Source organism: Aythya marila, assembly GCF_965140915.1.
Source record: "Aythya marila genome assembly, chromosome: 1".
NCBI classification, from domain to species: domain Eukaryota; kingdom Metazoa; phylum Chordata; class Aves; order Anseriformes; family Anatidae; genus Aythya; species Aythya marila.
Window position 1 is genome coordinate 151,810,674 of NC_139042.1, and position 21,107 is coordinate 151,831,780.

Here is a 21,107-nt window from a genome sequence, read left to right on the forward strand (position 1 = left end):
AATTTTTGTAAAAAGTTTTGTGTGAAACAAAACCAAATGCTCAATAACAGCTGTGATTCTGTGAGAGAAAAGTGGCTGTTATGATTGTGCAGAGATCCCATGTGTTATGCAAAATGCAAAAGGTGTTGTGTCAAACCTCATGTTTTCCTTTAGGTTCAGCCTCTGGTTTTGGTGAGGTCATTTAATGAGCAGGAAAATTAATTGAATGTGAGCAGTTCCTTCTTTATCTGCTGCTCATTTCTGTGCCCTTTCATTTCTGCCTGTATCTAGATCTGGTTCCAGAACCAGCGAGCCAAGTGGAGGAAACATGAAAAATTTGGCAACTTTGGTGGCCTTCAGCATTTGACAGAAGTTGATTTCATTCCTGCTCCCAAGGCAGATATCGCAGTAAGTATTGGAGGCCATGTATAAAACCAGTGAGGGGGAGAAAGCTATCCTTCACCAGGTTACCTCTTCACATGGGATTATCCCAGTGAGGGAGGACTGGAAAGGACAAAATGGTGATATGATCAAGTTAAATCCCAACAAATATGGTCAAATAAAATTTATTTTTCTAAATATGTATTATTCCTAATATTATTCCTGTATATATGCCATGAGGGTGATTCTACCCTATTTTACTTCTAAATCATATGCTTGTAAATCATGTTTTGGATCAAAACATCTTAACCACCCGCAACGTCCTGAACAGGAAGAAATATGACATTTGTAACCACAAAGATGTATTTCTTTAGGCAGTCAAGATCTTTTTACAATGTCCAGCCTACTTAGAGTCATCAGGGCTTTTTGCCCTTGCCCCATATCCTTGCTAAGCCCAGGGCAGTTAATCTAGGCTGGCACACAGGCTGTTTCCTTGACAGGAGTGCTTCCATAGCTAGAACAAAGCATATTTTGCCTTGCTCTCTGACTGACAGCACATCACTGGGTTTTAGGGAGTCTATTCTAAACTTTTCTTCTTAATTACTAAGCACCAGGGAAACAGCCAAGGTTGATTGCAAATTGTATCTAAGTAAAAGTCAGTATTGATTTACCTGAGACTTTGTTTTTGTTCTTGAAAGGCTTCTAGCTTGATGCCGAGAAAGCTCGCTGCTACTGTCCCTGCTGTGGGATACTACTCACCACTGCAAGGGCAACTGACATCTGCTTGGCTGCCCAGCATGCTCTCCTTCGTCCCTCACCACCTGGAGATGCTGCCATTCCCAAAACCGTATTTACTTTTCAACGTCCTCCCCCCCTATGGCACCTACAGCACGCCTCTGCCCCACAAGTTGGAACAGAGCAGTATCTGTGCCAGCTCCACATAGAGGAGGATATGGAGGAGCAGGGGACTTGGGGTGCATGCCTTTATCACCCATGACTGTTTGCAGGGGGCAGGTGCTCTCCTCAAACAAGCATGCTGGGACGATGAATAGCCTGTGGCACGAGGTCAGCTTGCTGCGTGAGTGCCACCACAAGAAGCTGCAGCCTACTAAACATGGGCGAGAGCCACCGTGGACGTGGAATGAGATTCCTGTTGACCTAAGGAGCAGCATGCTGTGTAGAAACCAAACTGCTCATCCAAGAGCTTCTCCCTGGGAGGACAGTGCACCAAGCCGAGTGGTCCTGCAAAAAGGACTGGGGTTTTACTCAGCCCTGATAACACAGGATGACCCAAATGCACCGATGCCTTGCAGCAGGGAAGATGTCTATGATGAGTGCATAGGTTCATCCAAAATGGTTTTCCTCTGTATGTTTTGGTTTCTTTCCTTGGACATGCTGGTTGTCATGCTGGGAGGGGGGAAAAGAACATGTTTAGGTCAAAAATCAGATTTTTAAGATACTGTTTTTTTCCAAGGATTTGGTGAGGGAAGGGTGTGGGTTTGATTTGCTGGCTGTGTGTTTGAGTTGAATATATAAAGGGGTGCAAACACAGTTTGAGCTTACTTACGGCACTCTGAGAGGGGTAGAAGTGCTAAGCTCTGGATTTGGTACTGTGAGTCTCCGGGGGCAAAAGAGTTCTTCAGATGGTTAATTAAAATGCTTATGAGGAAGCCTCTCATTTTTTGACCCGAATTAAGAAAGCTCTAAAGCTACTTCAGAAACAATAACAAAAAAGAGACAGACTAACTGAGTTTAATCTACTAGATATAATAAGATGGTATGACCCCACGGTTTGGCTTAATTGTAGATCAATAATGAGGTTGACCTTCCCACTTACAAAATGTCTGTATGCCCTATTATTTACATAATATTCATCTCCTTCCAACATATGGCTGTTTTCCTCTGCTTGTTCAGGATCCAATCCTCCTTCTGCTGAGGTCTCCACTGGCTTTCACAGGAAACACTATTGGAAAGCGTTCCATAAAGGGCTGCACCATCCTCTGTCTTGCAGCCAGAGTACACATTGCACACTGACAGGGAAAGCACACACTGCACACTGAGCAAAGCCATTAAAATGCGGTCTCCCTCCTAGACATATCACTTGCAAGGGTGGCCATTTGTGACAAAGTCCAAATTCAAAGCAAATCGTGACCCAAAGGCTTGCAGGGAAGGCTGTCCTGTGCACACGGGAGTGCAGGTAGGTTAATGACTCTGTATAGGTTGCTTATTTAAGAAATCCCTCTGGCCAGACTGCAGCTGCCAGGTCTTCAGCCTTCTCGTAGCCACTAATTGTTAGTTACATAGCAGATCACAGTGAATCAATAGCTTTCTTGTAGTCTGGCTGGTACCAGCTGTCCCTGTACCAGTTATCCCCGTACTGTTTGAGGGAACCGTAAACTAGTGAGTAGCTGATTGTTACAGGGTGAAAAAATAAAGGAGCAAAACCCTGCCCTACATGGGCTTCATTTCTCCAGGCCACAACTATTCAGCAGAAATCACACTGTCTTACCTCCTACAGGTCTTACACAAGACCTTTTTCCTACACCTGCTAGGGTTTTTATATCTTCTTCATCCATGTCATCTCATCTACCATCTGAAAGAAGCCAAGTCAGATACAGTGCAGAACCACAAAGGGGTTTACCCACCTAACTGATTTAAATGTACATGAGTTAGCTGTGCTGTTCACCTCATGCAACTTTAGGTGACTGCATTGCAGCCACATACACCTGAATTAAGCACCCTGGTCTTACTTTACAGAAGGAAAAGTGCTCACACTTAGGCTTCTAAGTTGGGTGAAGACTGTGCATTACTGCAGTTTCCCTATTCCATATTGTCTCTACTCAATTGTTGTCTTAAATATAGATGTTGGCATTGTAGTCATATAAAGCTAAGACTATATGGGCGTGACTCTGCACACAAGCGGACCAGGACTGTAAGACAGCCCCTGCACTGGAACAGCTTCTTCTGGGGGTTAATTTGTGTAGAATAGAGGACGATTCGGGGATGATCATAATGTGTCAATTTATCTTTGTTAGGATACGGAGTGTTTCAATTTCACCAGTCTTGTAATAGAAGCCAAGCAGCTTTCCTAGACTGTTGTTTACTTTCTGACCACTCCACTTGTCTACCTGATAGCCCCACTGCCAGGGTTCCTACACATCAAGATGCCTGCCCAAAATTTGGAAGCTCTGCTTCATGTCTCTGAGGTCATCTAGAAGCTCTGTTTTGGGACAGAGAGTTGAGAAGCAGAGCTACTGAGCAAACTACACCAGCTTCATCTTGAAAAATCAAAGCCTTGGAATTCCTTCGTTTGCTTGCAGTGCCAAGAGTTGGAGATTTTGTTTTGATGTGGTACAATTTTGCTTGGGCTTTCTTATTTATTTATGAAGTTTCAGAATTTCCCACCCAACATCAAATCTAGGTTTCAGGAAATGTGTGGCATCTCCACTCGTATACATACAGTTGGCAAAAATCCAGAGAGACTTAATATCATCAGTTTGTTTTTCATAGATTTCATAATTTTATTCTGAGGCACATTCAGAACAAATTGTCATGGAGTAGGACAGTTTCTGGCAGTAGCATGTTGTTAAGCTCCTACGCTTTCTCATCTTCCAGTTTTCATCCCATCTTGTCTGATACTGATGTCTTACCCTTCTTCCCTTCCCCTGCACCCTGGACCTATCTTCAAAGCAAGAAGTAAAAAAAAAAAAAAAAAAAGACCGCTTGCTTCATGCCTGTGTTGGTGTCCTGGTCCCCAGGATTTATTTATTTATTTATTTATTTTTGGCATTGTAATATATTTTGGTGTTTGCCAAAAACGCTAGCTTGGGCACATCTTATACTCCACAACATCATTCAGACTTATAGGATTGCTCTGGGCATTCACTTACCTTAAACCTGCCTGACAAAGTGTTGTCAGAGGGCCAAGCTGTCTGAAGAAGCTGGCCACCCGCTAGCAACATCTGCCTATAAAAATGCAGCCATAGTTTTATCCTAACTTCAGGATAATAGACAGACATGTCCCCAGCAATAAGCACCAACCTTTTAACACCAACAGAGCTGTTTTCCTCTGAAATTCAGGGAACCCTTCACAAAGCAGACATTTTGATCCATGTTTTGAACAGGGAGATGCTGGGGAAGAAGTGCTGGTGGCTGGGAAAAGGAGTCAGATTTATCAGGGAAAGAAATCAGAGGTGCTTGGCTCTCACTGTGCTGCTTCAGAGTGAAACAGTCCTTCTGACCAGCTAGCATCACTCCTATTCTTGTCCCAGCCAGAAGTAATCTGTCCCACTCTCAGCAGCCTAAGACCACTTCCCCAAAAAATCATGGTTATAATCTCTACCCACAAGGCACAGCAGAGAGTCACAATAACATTTCATTCCCTTGGCTGATCTGGATAACTTCTCCAAGGCAAGGGCAATGAGAGGTGACAGCATGGGGCTGAACTCTCCCTGCCCATGGACGTCCTGGAAAGCTGTTGCTGCTGTCAGATGGATCAGGTCTCATTAGCCTAATAACACCTTGGAAATGAGTGATGGGCAACCCTGTCTTCTCCTAGTCCCTGACAGAAATGAAGGGCCATTAGTTGTGGTAGATGCTTGGGGGTTTTACCTCACCTAATTTTAAGCGACTCAAATGACAAGGTTGTGCAGCCCACTTAGGGATACCCCTCCACAGTCTCACAGCTCTCCATGACATTCAACTTACATTTTCCATGTGACAGTTTCATCCTTTAATTCCCCATAAAACCCCTCATAACCTGCACAATTCCTCCCCTCTGCTTATGGCCCCAATTTCCATTTCCGCACTGACTTTTCTCGAGGAGAAAGGCCACCAATTTCAGAAAAATTAGTCCTCTTCAGCGTAAGGAAATCCTGATCCTGCAGATGATGTTTGCACACCTTAGACACCTCTGAGCCCTCAAGTCGCCCTGGCTTAGCTCACCTAGCTATCTTGTGTCCCTTAACCTTTCCTTGTAAATCCCTCAGGGCCAGAGGTATTGAGGGCAAGATTCTCAACTGGATTAAACACAATTAGATAGATGACCAAGGTCCGAGAACAGACGTAAATTAGCACCAATCTAGAGGGCGGAGACTGGGACAAAGTCCAAAGGGGGTGGTGAATATGCATCAGGGAGAAGGGGATGTGGTATGCAGAGAGTTGGCGGGGTTGGGATCAGTTTTGCTCACATATCATCTATGGGAAGATGGGGCCCTGTGCTGCTGGTAGGGAAGAGAGCTTGGCTGTGCAGGAGGAAAGCTGGACCCCACATAAAAATTGGATTATGAGCCTGCCTGACTCCTATTTAGACGATTTAATGTGGAAAACTTGCTGCATATGAGACTGAAATTCACACCAGTGGGCAGAGCAAGGAGGCATGCATGCAGTGATTGCTCTTTTGATCAAAAGCTGATTTTATTTTTCTTTACTTTTAGCTGAGTTTTCAGATTGGCAGACTTTTACCAATACCGCAGTAAGAGAGCCCAAGGGGTTCTAGAAAGCTTTTCAGTTATCATTGCTGCTGTTATTTTGTGGGGGCAGCTGGAAAAGAGAGCTGGGGTTTGGAGGGGGTTGTTTACTTTTGAGGGTTTCTTTCTTTTTCTTTTTTTTTTTTTTCTTTCCTGTGATTACCACTGTCAGAAAAAGAGCGTGAAGAGAAGGCGCTGCTTACTCTGTAATTCCAAACAGGTACGCACTAGACCTTGGGTCAAAAAAAAAACTGTGATTTAAAGCAGCCAAACATCTGGTTCTTCATGCTTGTTGAGCAAGCTCTCCATTCTTTTCTCACTCCGTGCTCTGACCTGACTTTGCTAAGCAACTGCAAAGTGTTCTTCTCCCTTCACCCCTTGTCCCCCCCTTAGCCTAGACTACAAGCCTTGCCTAAGCACCACTTCTCGTTCTGTTCCCTTTTTGCCCCTAGGTAGTTTGGTGTATTTTTGTATCTGAAAAAATGATATTGGTTTAGCTCAGGGACCAAATGACCACACATCTGTGCATCTCATGGAGATCAACCAAGAAGACTGGGTGTAAATAAGGGTTTCATTCAAAATATAGCAGTCAGTGAAATAATTCAGGCAGGCTTTGATCCAGCCAGGAGATCTTGGCTCTTTTAAGAATACCTCTTGTTATACATTCTCCTTGCTTGTGTCTTCAGGCAAACCTGCTCTGTCCCTGGGACATTTTTTAACTGACTTCCTGGCCATTTTACTTCTTTTTTTTTTTTTTTTCTAAAATCCGTCATTTACAATCAATATCTATCCAAAGATACCCACACAGCCTAATGTTGTTTTCTAGGGACTAGCAATAAAAACTCACCCCCTGGCCTCCTGAAGCCTGGCAGCATGGAAGGGGCAGGAAGAGAAAAAGCCTTTCATTCCAACTCTTCAGAGCTGGAAGCTTCTCAAAGGACTTCAGAGTTGTTTCATTTGTTTGATCAAAAATAAACCTGGTGTCAAAGTCGCAAAGGGGTTTTAGATTAAGTGCTTTAAACATAAACCCAAACAGATTTTTATCATCTAAAAAAAAAAAAAAAAAATCTGTATCTCAAAGTAGCAAAGAAGTAATTACTCAAACAGCTGTTTTCAAGAGCATTTCAGGGAGAGCGTGTCCCCTCATGGGACACCATGTATTGGTGCTGAGCCTGTGAGCCTTTCTGGGACCAGCATATCAAGTGGTATGTGTTGGCCACCTAAATGATCCACAGCCTGTTAAAGAATTAAAGAGTATCAGCCAGCAAACATGTGCCGTGAATTCAGAGCATCTGTCCCTTTTTCTGCATTTCAAAACTCTCTAATAATCACATTCTTTGCCATTGCACTCCTCATCTTTGTCACACAGCTGATGTCAAGTTTACAGGGCAGAAATTCACTGAATCCTTCATCATCTTTGATTAAATATAGATGCTTCTATTTACAGCCTTACAGACCCCAGGCCTTGTCAGCTTTTAATGGTTTCAAACACTTCCAATAGCAGAGCCATTTTGTCTGCTCCTCAACAATAGGAAAAGCCAATTTAACACTTCTCTTTCTTTATCTGCAGGGAACATGCTCCTGACTCTGGAATGGTACCTTTGCTTTGTTTGCGTCTACTGAAGCTAAGAAATCATTTAGGGCCCTCAGTGATTTCAGCCTTGCTTGTCACTAATTTTCCACTCTCTGAAACCTCACTATTCCCTCTCTCCTTTCTTTTGTCTCCCACATGTACTAACAGAACAAATGCTACTGCTTCTTTTGCTTTATTCCCTTGGATAATCTCCTTTTACTGCTCTGACCTTAGGGCCATCCTACACAATGCTGCCAGGATTTTCGAGGCAGGAGTAGGTGCACACTCTTGTAGGGACACCAGGCAACGGAAAGCACCTCCTTACTGCCATGAAAGGTTTGCTGGCGTAGGGAACTACTCAGGAGAGGCTTTCTCCTCAATTTGCCTTGAGGATTATGTAGATGTGCAGTGTTCAGGGTGCACCATACGATTCCCGGGGCTACCCCTCCTATAGGTAAGGAAAAACAGGTCCCCAACAAGGAGTCTCAAATCTCAGCCTGCATCACAGGTGTTTGTGAGATCCTTTTATTGATGGCATTTAACAGCACTCAGTGCAATTCCACTGCTCTCAGACACTTTGAATTTTACCAAATTTTTAACTTTCAAGTTAACATTTTTCTATGTTATCTGCCTGCCTCAGGCCAATGTCTTAAATCTTAGGGATTCAGTCCTTTCTGAGAAAGAGCCGGGGAAAGTGCACTGTTTTGCTTGTGGTGACAAAATTCTGGTAGCCTTTCAAAAGAGAACAGTGCTTAAAGCAGGAGCTTGAAATCTGGCATGCAGGTGGCCTTTACTGTTAATTGTGCTCTTTGCTGTCATTGTCACCAACTCCTGTCGTCTGGCCAAAGTATCATCTGAAGAGTATCTGTTCAAACAGGTTTATTTTGAGTCCTTCAGATTATAGCAGTTACATTCCTTAGGGAGTCGATGCTCCCTGGCAATGCTTATTCTGATGGCTCAGCATGACTTCCGCCCCCCCCCCAGGCTCAGTCCTTGGCTTGCTGCGAACAACACAACACGTGGCCCAGACTCTCAGGATAGCCAGAAAAGCCTGTTTCCCCTGCTTTCTGAGTGCCCCACCACTTTAATCACAGGATCACTGTGGTGGAGCAAAATTCCCTAGGTTAATATTAGGAACAAGCTCCTCAGGAGAGGTGGGCTGGCAAGGAGGGGTGGGGAATTGTGGCTGGATGCTGACTGGGAAGTGGAGAGGAAAAACAGGACAGGGAATGGTATAAACAGGAGAGTGATGCTGGCTGTGTGAGGAGACTGTACTGGGAGGACAGGAAGGTGCAACCAGAGAGGATGCCTGTGGTTTCATGGGGACAGCATGGGGTAGCTGCACAACAAAGAGTAGGGGACAAGAGTTGATCTGAGGTGGGATGAGGAACAGGTTTGGCCCTACCTGTGCCACCAAGTTCCCATGGGATGCTCTGCTGGTGACTTGAACCGTGGATTTCACTCGTGCATGGCTCCTTCTCTGCATGCCAGGGATGTCTGGGTCACGCTAGAGCACTGTTTGGCACTGCCTGCTTGCAAAAATAGGAACCCCAGGGTCTGACAGTAGGGTGCAAAGCTCAGAAGTAATCCCAGCCTTTGTCAGGCTGTTCCTTGATTCCTTCCTGAAATACAGCAACTACATTCCCTTGCCTGTGGGGCTCAGACATCCCTGGGTGGAGAACTGCAGAGACCCCAGGGGGCTGGGAATCCTTCTAACATCAGAGAAGGCAGGAGGTAAAGCCTGAAAGTTCATAATTAATAATAAACAGAATAAAACAAGTCCTACCTAAGGCCTGTCTTTCAATGAGTTCTTCTATCCTGCGCATTCAATGAAATCTGATCCCACAGGGGAAAAAAGCATCCTGTGATAACTTAATTAAGGACTGTCACAATGTAAGCACAAAAGAGGGCAGATCTGGGTATTCACTCCACCCTCTTGGGGTTTCCTATCCTTTTCAGTGCTCTATTTAGCTACCTTTCTCTTTAGCCAGCTTTTGCCTGTGGTGTTCTGTAGAGCATCACTGGAGAGGAGCAAACGGTGATGAGGATAAAAACTCTTTGTGCTATGAACACAGCTATAAATTCTCATTGATTCTGATGAAAGAACTTGACTAGAGTAAGAGGCATTTTATTACCCAATTATGCCATACGTTACTAAGAGGCAGTAACAGAATGATATATAGATATATATATCTGATGAGTGTATGTGTGTTTGTAAATGTGGGTGTATATTTACATGTGCGTTACTTGAACGAAACAGCTTAGTGTTTACCGGGTCAAAGAATAAATTCCACTGATAAAACTGCATATTTTATAGAAAGTAGGAGCAAAAGAACACAAATACACTGGATCAAACCTCAAATCTATACCCAGCCCAGTATCCAGAGATTTTTCTGATGGTCGTCACTGGATGATGCTTTTGGCACATGCTTCAGTCTCACTGCTATTCCAGGTTGTGTTGCGTGCATCAGTTTATTCCTGTGCATTCATCCGGCTCATGCAAACAACCTGACGTCTCCATCCTTGGCATCATCTAGTCGTAATGTCTCCCAGTCCAGCAGAAACCCTCCATGCCCAGAACTACCCTTTTCTTCCTCTGTGCAAAGCCTTCAAGACACAGCTCCCTCCCTGTGTCCATTTCAGAGCAAAAATGCAAAGTCTCCCCTCATCCTACATAAGTACCTGCTTCCCTGGGTACTCACAGTCCACTCACTTTTCATCCAGACTCTTTGAGAAATGACGGAAGTCTGAGGTGGATGCAAGCTGTGAAAAGCAGATCTATTTTCAACTCCCAAATATATAAACAGTCCCCAGGTGTCATGAGCATCTGCTGACTCACAGAACCACAAACTACTTATACAACAAATAATTTTACATGACCAGTCACAAAACAAATCGGGTGCTATGTGGAAACACTGCATCTGATCTACACCTTGTAAAAATCCACTGCTCAGCTTTTGGTAACTGGGTGCTCGGGATGGCTCCAGGAAAGCTGGCAAGTCTGACTGTGGGACTTTGGCTCAATCCCTGTTGAAATTAGCAAGAAAACAGGAAAACATCCCCCATGTTTGGCAGAACAAGAGATTGGTGCACTTTAAAAAATAAAAATAAAAGTCTTAAACATCTACTCACTGAACAAAACTACAGCCAGAGGCCTGTTGATGTTGCACTGGGAGTCATGCAAGTGCAGACCAGCATTAGCACAATGTTCCAGACTTAATATCATTCCAGGCAATTCATTGCTCTCCAATATTAAAGCTGCTGTCCTTACAAAAACAACAGTGCGTGGTGACATGTCATATTTCCTGTGTGCTTAGCTGAGCTACCTTAGCAGTGCTGCTTTAATAAAGTTAAATCTGTACTCATGTTACAGCGAATGATAGTGCTGAAGGAGCTATGAAAATTAGATCCTCCTCTTCTGGGAAGCTGGGCCTTCTCAGCCCTTCTAGGATCTGTTGCAGTACACAGCACTAGCCCAGGAAATGTTTTATCACTCTGTTATACAATAACTGGCTCTTGCTTGGTGTAAGTATTTACTAGAAAGAAAATGTTGTGCCTTGGTTTTCCAAGGGGAGGATGCTGAGCAGGGAGACAAGCTCCAGTCCTGTGTCTCTCAGCAGACTGCCCTGACCACTAAGTCCTGCTTATGGTCTTTCATGTTTGCCCCCCTTCTGACCCCACAGCTTTTGCACTGGATACTGCCCTCAGTGTATCATATCATATCTTAACAATACTTATATTCTTAGAAGTCTTTTTTCATCATCTAGCACGTCAGTTAAGAGAGATGTAGCACTATGCCTTTCCATTCAGACTCACTGAACACCTGCCCCTGCATCACATGTTAAGAAAGAGGACCAAAAAAAAAATACTATGAGAAGGGCTTAATTAAAAGATAAACACAAATGAAATAATAATAAATTAAAAAAAAAAAAAATCAATGGTAGTTCAACTGTAATTGAATTTTATTGTCAACAGAGCTGCTGTTGTTTTCCCTTCCAACCCAGATGAGAAGCTCTGGAGAGGAAATTTCCCTCATCAAATTTCAAATTCTGTTGAACTAGTTTGTGAATCGGGGAGAAAGGAAGGAAGGATGGAAGGAAGGATGGAAAGAAGGGAGAAAGGAAGAGAGAAAGAGAGAGAGAAAGGGAGAAAAAGAGAAAGAGAGAAAGAGAGAAAGGGAGAAAGGGAGAAATAAAATAAAAGTTGAAAGGAATCTCTTTAATTCTAGGCAAGGCCTTTAAACCAACCAATCCTCTGCCAACCTGTTCATTCTGGGAACTGAGGGTGTCAGCACTAATCATCTGCCCCTGTTTTCTGAGGGTAAATTCAGCATGTGTCTCAGAGCTGTGGAGAGCAGTCTCTGGAGTCCTCCAAGGAATTGGATTGTAATTCTGATGTGATGGCATCAGCTAATTAGCAGCTCCAAGAAATCTCACCTCCGGCCCCTCTCTGGATTTTTCTCCAATTATGGCTAAGGGTGAAGCCCTCAGAAGGGAGGCAAGGGGGGGAAAAGCCGTCCATAGTTACTGAAGGTTACACAGCTGCAAAGAATAAAAATGACTGCAGTATTTAATGGCACTCCTGTTTAATTCTGACAAACAGGAGCATTAACATTGAGCAAATAGGGACAAATTAACGTGGAGGATACTAAGTAGAGACAAGCCTCAAAGCCTGTTCTCTGGCTCCTTGCACAGAGGTAAATTTTACCATTATCAGCGTAAGGGACCCAGCAGCCTTTGAATGTGATTGCTCTTTTACATGTGTATGTGAATACAAACATACAATTTTCTTGAGGTTCTGCTTTATTAAAATTCTTCACTACAGAGGTTTTCTTGCTGCACTCTTTTCTCATACACGTCATGCAGAGCAGCAAATACTCTTTACCACAAAAAGAATAATTTCTTACATGCCAAAGGCAGGAAACGCTTTAATTGCTGCTATCCTCAAAAGAGTTTTTCTGTTATGCCCAGAAAGTTTGGGTGTTTTTCATCCCTCTGTGGCACTGGAAAATTCTCCCACTGACACCAGCCTAAGTCCATTTTTCACTGAAAGCACAGTACTTCCCAACTGCCATAAAATGACGCTATTTTACAAACACCATAAAATTGCACAGAGTTTTACAAATGCCATAAACGTGGCCATGCAAAGAGTGAAAAATGTTTGAAGTGCGGTTGCATCTCTCCCCAGTAACTGTGACATCCCTGTCACAGTACAAAGCTTTGGAACAGCTATATCGCAGCACAGAGCAATGTAAAGTGCAGATGATGACATCAACAAATGCTCAATGCTGACACTTAAAAGAGCAGCTGTAAAAAATAGCAGGCCATGATAAAAAGCACAGCATCAGCCATTGACTTTATGCAAAATATGTTATCTACTGTACAAACATACTGGGCTGCAAAATATAGCTAATAAAATAAGTGATTTGCCTGCCTGCTGCTTCCAGAATCACTCACAGTCTCCAGTCGGTACAGTTCCCTAGGGGTGAGTATTTTATAGCAGCAGAGAAGAAACTCTTCATTATTTTTTTCTTTTCTGCTGGTAGTGAAGAGCCACCCTTGTAAGTTTGATTTTAACTCACTAGATTCATTACAAGCTCCCAGTGAAAATAAAATAAAATAAAATAAAATAAAATAAAATAAAATAAAATAAAATAAAATAAAATAAAATAAAATAAAATAAAATAAAATAAAATAAAATAAAAGCAGGAGCACGGGTGTTAAATAGCTTACATCCCCCAGGGATAGGACCTGTTCTTCTAGCTCAGAAATATCCAAATGGCATGCCTGTGTTTGTACACAGCATGGGGCACAGAGCACCAGACCTGCTAAATGTCACCTCGCATTAAGCTGGTGTGGCAGTCAGGGTATGCTGAGTTTCAGCCAACGCAGAGCAACAACCTGGTGACATATCAGCCATCTTCAGCATGGAAGCTACTCTGAGGCATATGCTCACAGGCTGCACCTGAGCAAAGGCACTGTCTTTTTCATCAGATGGCTCACAAATAGCTCCCTGGACACTGCCTATACATGCCTGTGTCACACATACATGCTTTCTTACTCCCCTCTTGCCTGTACCTAAAGTGAATAAAATCTCTCCCCTGCACAGACTATCAGTTTTGAGATCTATGTGCCAATAGAGATAACCTCGAAAAAAAAAATCAGAAAAGTTTCAGAATTTCCCTGCAGATAATGGTGAGTTTTGCTGCCTAAATTAATATCAAGAACTCCTTCTGGGAATGCCAGACCACAGCAATTTCTGAACAGAAAACAAAAGTCTTTTTCCTTGGCTGATCCCCAGATGACCTTGTTTCTCAGCCCCAAGGTTGATCACCTGGATCCTGCTCATGGGTGAAGATTCAGAAGAAATCATCTAGATAAGCTTAGAAATAGTGAAGTTTCTCCAGAAATGCCAGCAACCACCATACCCAAGAGATGAGTAGCTGGTATACAGATGTTACAGGGTTGCAAGTTACTCTGCATGTACTCCAAGAAGAAGAAACAGGTGGTAATCTCACCTATTAATTTTTTCTTATTATCAGGTTTGTATTCATTTTTCATGGGGGGTCATCCCCATGCTCAAGGAAGCCTTTTGCTAAAGAGCCAAACCTCAGGCCAGGAGAGGGGCTCATAGGCTGGAATGAGTTTCCCCCCACCAGCTCTTTACTACAAACATGCAGTTCACTTTTCACCAATGAAGTCAACCAGCTATCCCAAAATCGGATGTGTTTTACACTATTTGGATGCCGGATCCCCTTCCTGGTGATCTCACTCCAGCACCACTACATAAGCAAAGATCCCTGAGAATGGGGGACAATGATCCCCACATGCCTGGGCTCCCCAGAGACAGACTAACACCCACCCCTCTGTGCCTTCAGCACTGCTTCAGCTCAGCTGTTCTCCACAGAGAGCTGCCTCACCAAAGAAAATAATCAAAGTACCTGAAATCCACTGGGGTGCTTTCAGGGTTTTCTACAAAGCCTCCTGCAAGCCTGCAATTTCCCTGCTGTAAATAGACCTCTGACATTTTAGGCAGAGTCTCCTGGGAGCACTGTGGAGTTAACATAGAACAAAAGGACAACAAAGTGAATTTATGGCTTGGGGAATCTAAGCAAAAACAAAGCAACGTCCTTTCTGGCTGGTCTTCCTCAGCCAGACTCCATTTTGTCCACTTGGGGATTTCTTTGTTGGTTGTTTTTTATTTTATTTTTTTCCTCTCTTTGTTTTAAAATGCCAACACATTGACAGATGCTTCCCATATATTTCCATCCTATGGTGTTTTAAATCTTGCTGCTGAACCAGCTACAAGTCCTTTCAAGGGATTATTGCTTTCATTCTTACACCTGGGTCATCTGGAAATCTGAGGGGAGAAAGCAACGTTCTCTGCTGGCTCTGTGATTAAAATGATTTATCTTGCCAGTTCTTGCAGTATAACAATGAGCAGAATGCCACCCCCCTGCATGGATGCAGGCTCCCACGCAAGACTGTGCTAATGGCTTCTTTTCCCCAAGCAGAAATGGTTTCAAAACCCCAGAGTTTTGTTCTGAGGATAAAAAAAATAACTGATGCTCAAAGCCAAACTCAGATGGAAGCAGCACATAAGGAAGGAACCATGTTAAAAACTCAAAGCAAACTTATGCTCCCTTATTAGCCAGGTAGTGTAAAGCCAGTGCTCGGGATGATGACAGCAGGAACATGTTCATTAACTGAAGGCATCACAGTTGCCTTCCCATTGCTGAGCTCTGCAGTCGCATGAAGTTCTTGCACCTAGAAACACCTCTCAGACTCAATGCTGCTTCAGTAACATGGTTTAATCTAATCATTGTCTCATTTATCCTATTATAGCCAAGAGTTTTATCTTTTTACACCACTTTTTTTTTTTTTTTAAAAAAAGACCTTAACTCTTGCTCTAAGCAATTATTGCATTGCTCACTGCAGTAGCAATGCTCACATGTCAGGTAAAAAACAACACAGAGAAATAAAACCAAACCATGTGTTTTTGAATGTTGGCTTTATCCTTTTCAAAACAAATATTTCACCATGTGTTGCCCTGTACTTTGAATTTGCCCCCTTCAGAAAGTCCCTTCAGTCTAGTGTTTGCCCCTGAGTGGAAGAAAATGTACGCAATGCATCTGTGTCATCTTATATACCAAACACAGCCTGGCCCAGGTTGACCCTACCTCTTGACAGATGCTGATCCTGAATATTTCAGCTGGTGAGGCAAAGTACTTATAAGGGATCAATAGTCTTTGGGGATGTTTGGGGCAGTCGTACCCACTGAGCACTGCTGGGAACACCATGATGCATGATGCACACCCTACAAGTCCTTGCTTTTTGACTCCATGAGCAAACATGGAGCACCACTTACAGCCTGTGACCCTACCTTAAATCCCTGCTTCACTCCCACAATTTTTTCCCATTTCCCAAGAGTGAAAGCAGTAGATACACAGGCCGGGGCATGGGGCTGGACAGCTAGCTACCCCACTGTTGCCCTGTCTGCTTCTGCAGCTGACAGCACCGACCTGCTCAGCCAATTAAGAGAGAAAATAATGGAAACAGAGCTCTTAATCAGCAAAATGTTCGTTGCACAGGTTTTGCTACCTGAGACCAGTTCAGGAAAACCACATCTCCCTCTCACCCCAGTCAAGAAGGACAGATAACTTCTCAAACTGGAAAAAGGTATCCAACCAACCAGGCAGGCCAGCTGCCTTTGCATTTTCTTTATCAGCCACCTGCTACATGACCCCAGTCTTGTACTGCGCACATGCGATGGGAGCAAAGAGATCTCCTTTGCTATCTGTGTGAGACAATCGAGTCATTTAGCAGCAATTAGGCTCCTGACCAGCTTAAGTCATTTACAGTTATACAATGGCTCCTAACAGCTCCAGAGTCCCAAGACATTATTTGAGGGAGGTCATAAACCGATCAGGGGTGTTGGCAGGACTGAAACAGAGCATGGAGCTCAATAAGGAAAATGAGGTGGCCCATAAGAAGGGTTAACCCTGAAGTGCCCCAGTGAGAACCATTTCTACCATGCCTTACCATTTCAGGGACAGGTGAGAAGCAATACCACACTTGCCACCCCTTTTCCAGAGTGAAGAATACAGTGTGAGCAGCTAACTAACTTCCAACTCCTCTTTCTGTGTCTATTCAATACGAAAATTTGTCTTGTTTTCCTTAATGAAGGCAGGGACAAATTTTTCAATTTCCTATGAAGCAGTGCTGCAGAGTACATTCTTGGCATTTCTTATAAGTGTGATCCTATTTGTATGCATTTACCTGCTAGTTTTAAAACTGTCAGGACACCACGACTCCTGCAGGTGCCATGGCTAGCACTTAATGTCCTGCGTTAGGTAAAATTTCGGGCTCTCTAAACAGACCTTACATGGGCTCCATTTTATGTTCTCTAAATCACCCCATAGAAAGTCTCTCCTGAGTGCAGGGTGAGCTCATTTTCATAGGCTAAGCTGACCTATGCAAATTGTTTCCTTGGGAATACACCACAAAGTGCCTTGCAAATGAGGGGTTTAGATATCTGCACTCACATCCATAACGCTTTTCTTGTTTTCTCTTTGTCAGTGTTGTGTCTCTCTGTTTCTGACATCTACCACACTAGGAATTAAAGCCCCCACAAACCATTACAACAGCATTAATAGCCTGGCCCATGTGGCTGATCTCCATCTGCAGGTTCTAATGTCCAGAGCGTTAAGAGCTATTGCTGAGCTGGTGAGGTTTGATCTCATGCACTATCAATCGTTCACTGGTTCATGATGTCCTGAGGGACAGCAAGGATGTGGATAAAATGCTACAACCTGTTATATCACTTGAGTCACTGCTAAATTTGTTCTATAAACATTTGGCCCAAGTGCACGAGCCCTTGTGTTTGTGCTGGTTCCTCTCAGCTGTTGGTAAAGCTGCGGGAGCTGTTTTGTTCCAGTAGCTTCATGCAGCATTGCTTAGAGAATGGATCCATTCCCTGGGGAAATGTAGCTACGTGGAGATCCTGGGGGAAACACAAAGTGACCTTGCTCATCTTTTTCTCCCAGGGTGCAGCCTCAGGCCATCCAGCTGCACCAGGAAATCTTAGAGCCAGTTGGAAAGTTTTACTCAAGGAGTGTAAAGGCAGGTGTGAGGAAAAGAGGGCAAAAACGCAGGCAGACAACAAATGTCAAGAGACTAATAGCTATGGGGATAAGCTGATCCCTGATGAATGCCAGACAGACCCTTTTTGCCTCTACAAGTGCCCAGTTCTGTCAGCACCGTCTTGGTTTGGCCCGCTTGCACCCCTGCAGATGGGGCTGGGGACCTTGCCAAGGACACTGTCCTCTCTAGACTCCCTCTGCCACACCAGAAGCCCAGATCATTGACCTCCTGTCCCCAGCAGGCAGAAGCCCCTGTCTTGTATGTTCTTTAGATGGCAGCCCCCCCAAAACAAGGCACAGGGGGACAGTAGCCAGGAGCTGGGCACATAATGGCAGACGCTACACTGAGGGAGAGCACAAGGCCCTCCCAGAAGCAGAAGGCCAGCTCGTCCTGCTCTCTGGGGAGCTGGCCTGGCAAGAGGAGGGGAAACGCTTTCAGCAAAGGGCAGAGGGAGCAAAGCGGGCAAAAGAAAGCAAAGCTACCGATAAGTTAACTTCCTCCAGAGCTAAAGCTTTCCCCTATGCCTTAAAAATCGCTTCCAAGCCAAATGAAAGACAAGCCTAGTCACACGGCATGCTGGCAGCCTCCCCTCCCCGCCTGCTGCCAGCCTCCCCCAAGGAGAAGGGGGATGCTGTCCCAGCTCCTCTCTTACGCTTCTTGAAGAAGTGGCAATATCTTTTCAGATATGTCATTAATGGGGGCATGTTTGGGAGCACAGCCTTCATTTGCTGTAAGTAGTTTAGATTGCCAAGGTTAATGATGTTAAAAAAAAAAAAAAAAAAAAAAAAAGTGTCAAGAACCAAGAAATTCTGAAGTTCTTGTGCTGAACATATCATAGATATCTCCACTCTGCTAGCCAGCTGCGAATTGCTCCCTGAAGAAATGGAGTCCATTTTTATTGAGAGAGAGTACACTCTCTTTATTAGTAGCTCTCACACCTTCTAATCATTTCTTCTTAAAAAAAAATAATTACGAAATGAAACATAGGGCAAAGTTATCTTCTTATCCAGTGAGCAACCTTATAACTTATTACCTGCTCCCATCATTAGGGCAAGGTTCAGATGGGATGTTAAGTAATGCAGCAGCTGAAGCAGAGCTGACAATGGCTGTTGGTTCCTACATGGTTCCTGTCTCAGAGCTTTGGACTGGCACCACACAGCAAAAGGGACCTGTCTTTTGGGGTCAGCCCTGTGACAAGTCCTTCATGTGATTTCTGAGACCTAGATTTTATTTCCTTTCATTCTTCTGCTCCTTAAGCCTGTAAGAAACAGAGGCACAAGAAGACAGGCTCAAGCTCTTAAGGGCTGAGCAGGCATTTTCTGCTTTGTTGTGGTGAAGACATTTAGAAAAGTCATTGCCCAATTTAAAATGGCTCGTAAACTGTAGTTGCTAGAAATTACTAATTGCTAGAAATAGGAGAAACAGCAGTATAAGCAATATACACATATATGCACATAAGCATTTTAATGATAACATCTAAGTCTCCTTAGAGTGGCATTAAGTGCCAATAAAAATAGTGCCCAGTCTTGCTTGCAGCACCCATTTCCCTTTAGGTAATACCAGTGCAATCTGCATTGTACCATGGGTGCCATGCTTCACATAGAAAGTTGATTCCCTTCTCACAGGGCTGGAGAGGCAGCACACAGAAATTTGGGTTCTTGTTTCCTATTCAGCAACCTTTTTAGGCAGCCCTCACAACTACTCCACCAAATAACTTGACCTCTAGAAAGTGCACATGAAACATAATAAAACTGAGCAAGCCATGATCTCAAAAATACAGCAGAGCAGATTGAGAGCAGTTCTGGGCTTTCATTACCGGCACCATGTCAATAGGGGATTTGTTGTTTGTCATCGGAAACTGCCAGGAAACGTATTTAAATGCTGAACTTCTGAACTTCTCCTTTCACCTGTATTTGAACCCTGCTAAATGATTTTACAACTATTATTGCTTTATAACCCATGACTGTAAATTCTTCCATTAGATTTTATTACTTAAGGATAAAAAAGTGTGCCTGGGGTTTGTATTTATATTTAATAATATCAGTATGCGCTCACACACAAAGTGACTGAGAGATAAGATAGAAGGGACGAACGGCTGTTTGCATCTGAGGATGGCGGCATCCCTCGCTGGGAGTCCGTGTTGGGCTGCAGTGGGGAGGTCTGACACACCAAACATGTAGTCACTTTGCCCAATGGCCCCCAGAGACCAGGAATGCTTCATGTTGGAACAAAAAAATAAATAATAAAAATCAGTTTTGCTAGACTCGGGTAATAAGTTATGAATCGGTCCCCATAAAGCTTTTGGAATGTTTAAAACAATCACTTAAAACATGTGTCTCCTTTGGTTTTGTTCTCTGTTCTGAGGCTGTAGAACTAACTATTTCAAGCTTTCTTCCATCTGTTAGACTGTCTTCATTTTTTAACAAAACCTGAGATTATGCTACCCATGCTAGAACTTTTAAAACTTCTCTCTCTCTGACAAAAAATAAAAATAAAAAATAAAGAAAATAAACAATCATTGTAAAACAACTGTGATAAAAATAATGGGAATTGATATCACTGTCCTCAGTGCCTGTTTCTTCCATATGCACTCACTGTCCCTCATATAATGAACTTTGCAGGGGAAAAGCTGTGTTTCATTCCATTGGTTTCTTTATTCCAGTTCATTTATGTGGGTTGTTTCTAATTAGAAACATCAAGAAAAGGTGAAGTTCTTTGGCAAGCTCTAGCTAGGGAGTCCTCAGGGTGCTGAAGTCCACGAAGGAATTTTCTTTCCCCTCTCCATCAGTTGGCAGTGAGTCAAAGCCTTGCCAGCTACAGATTGGAGCCCCAGGCAGGAGAAGTGAAGGTGCATGCCTGGAGCAAACTGCAGTGTTGCAGCCACACACGAAGGAGGATATGCACGGAAAGCACAAGAGATGGACAGCCTGAGAGGCAGGCAGCCAGACGCACAGGAAGTTTAGCCTTTGCTCATCTGACAGTGATTTTGCCACTGCTGGGACAGGACTAGCTTTGCCTCAGGACAGTTTGACATCTTTCAAAGGCCTCTGCCTTGCCTCCTTAAAGGAAAGCCTGTAGGGGCTCTAGCCAAAAATACCCACTTCCACTGACAGCACTGACTCTCCTCCAAAGGTCTTAAAAGAGCTCAGCTGGGAGGGAGGTCTAAAGAATAGAGAAGTTCAACTTCAGCCAGAAAAATAAGTAGTTGATAAAGGGGAGGGAACAGGGTTTCTTTTTTTTTCCCAGAATAGTTCTATCATTTCTGCCAACACTTCTTTAAGATAAAATCGGGCTGAACGAAAGCAGAGGGGTTTCCATATGAGTCTTCAAAGAGAAGAGCAACTCAGAGATTCAGAGAGACTAGGGAAACTCCACTCCCCACTAGACAAAAAGCACTTAAGAAAGGACATGGGTTTGGATGGACACCGAAAGTTTGGAGAGTGCTTCAGGGTATTTCAAATTCACAGGCATGCCTCTTGTTTCAGATAGAACTTGTATTTCACAGTTTGCTCCCTGTTTCTCCACCTCATCTGTCTCCATTACTCAATTGTTCCAAGTAAAACT

General features: G+C 43.6%; 1 protein-coding gene across 1 annotated transcript in view; it reads left to right on the forward strand.

Moving 5' to 3' along the window:
- Window positions 1–4,018, forward strand: part of ISX (intestine specific homeobox) — a 28,765-nt gene extending 24,747 nt beyond the window's left edge. The window contains exons 4-5 of the mRNA XM_082753996.1: window positions 271–387; window positions 1,059–4,018. Coding sequence (XP_082610122.1) covers window positions 271–387; window positions 1,059–1,304 — 363 coding nt within the window. The 3' untranslated portion in view covers window positions 1,305–4,018. The remainder of the gene's footprint in view (window positions 1–270; window positions 388–1,058) is intronic.
- Window positions 4,019–21,107: the final 17,089 nt, after the last annotated feature.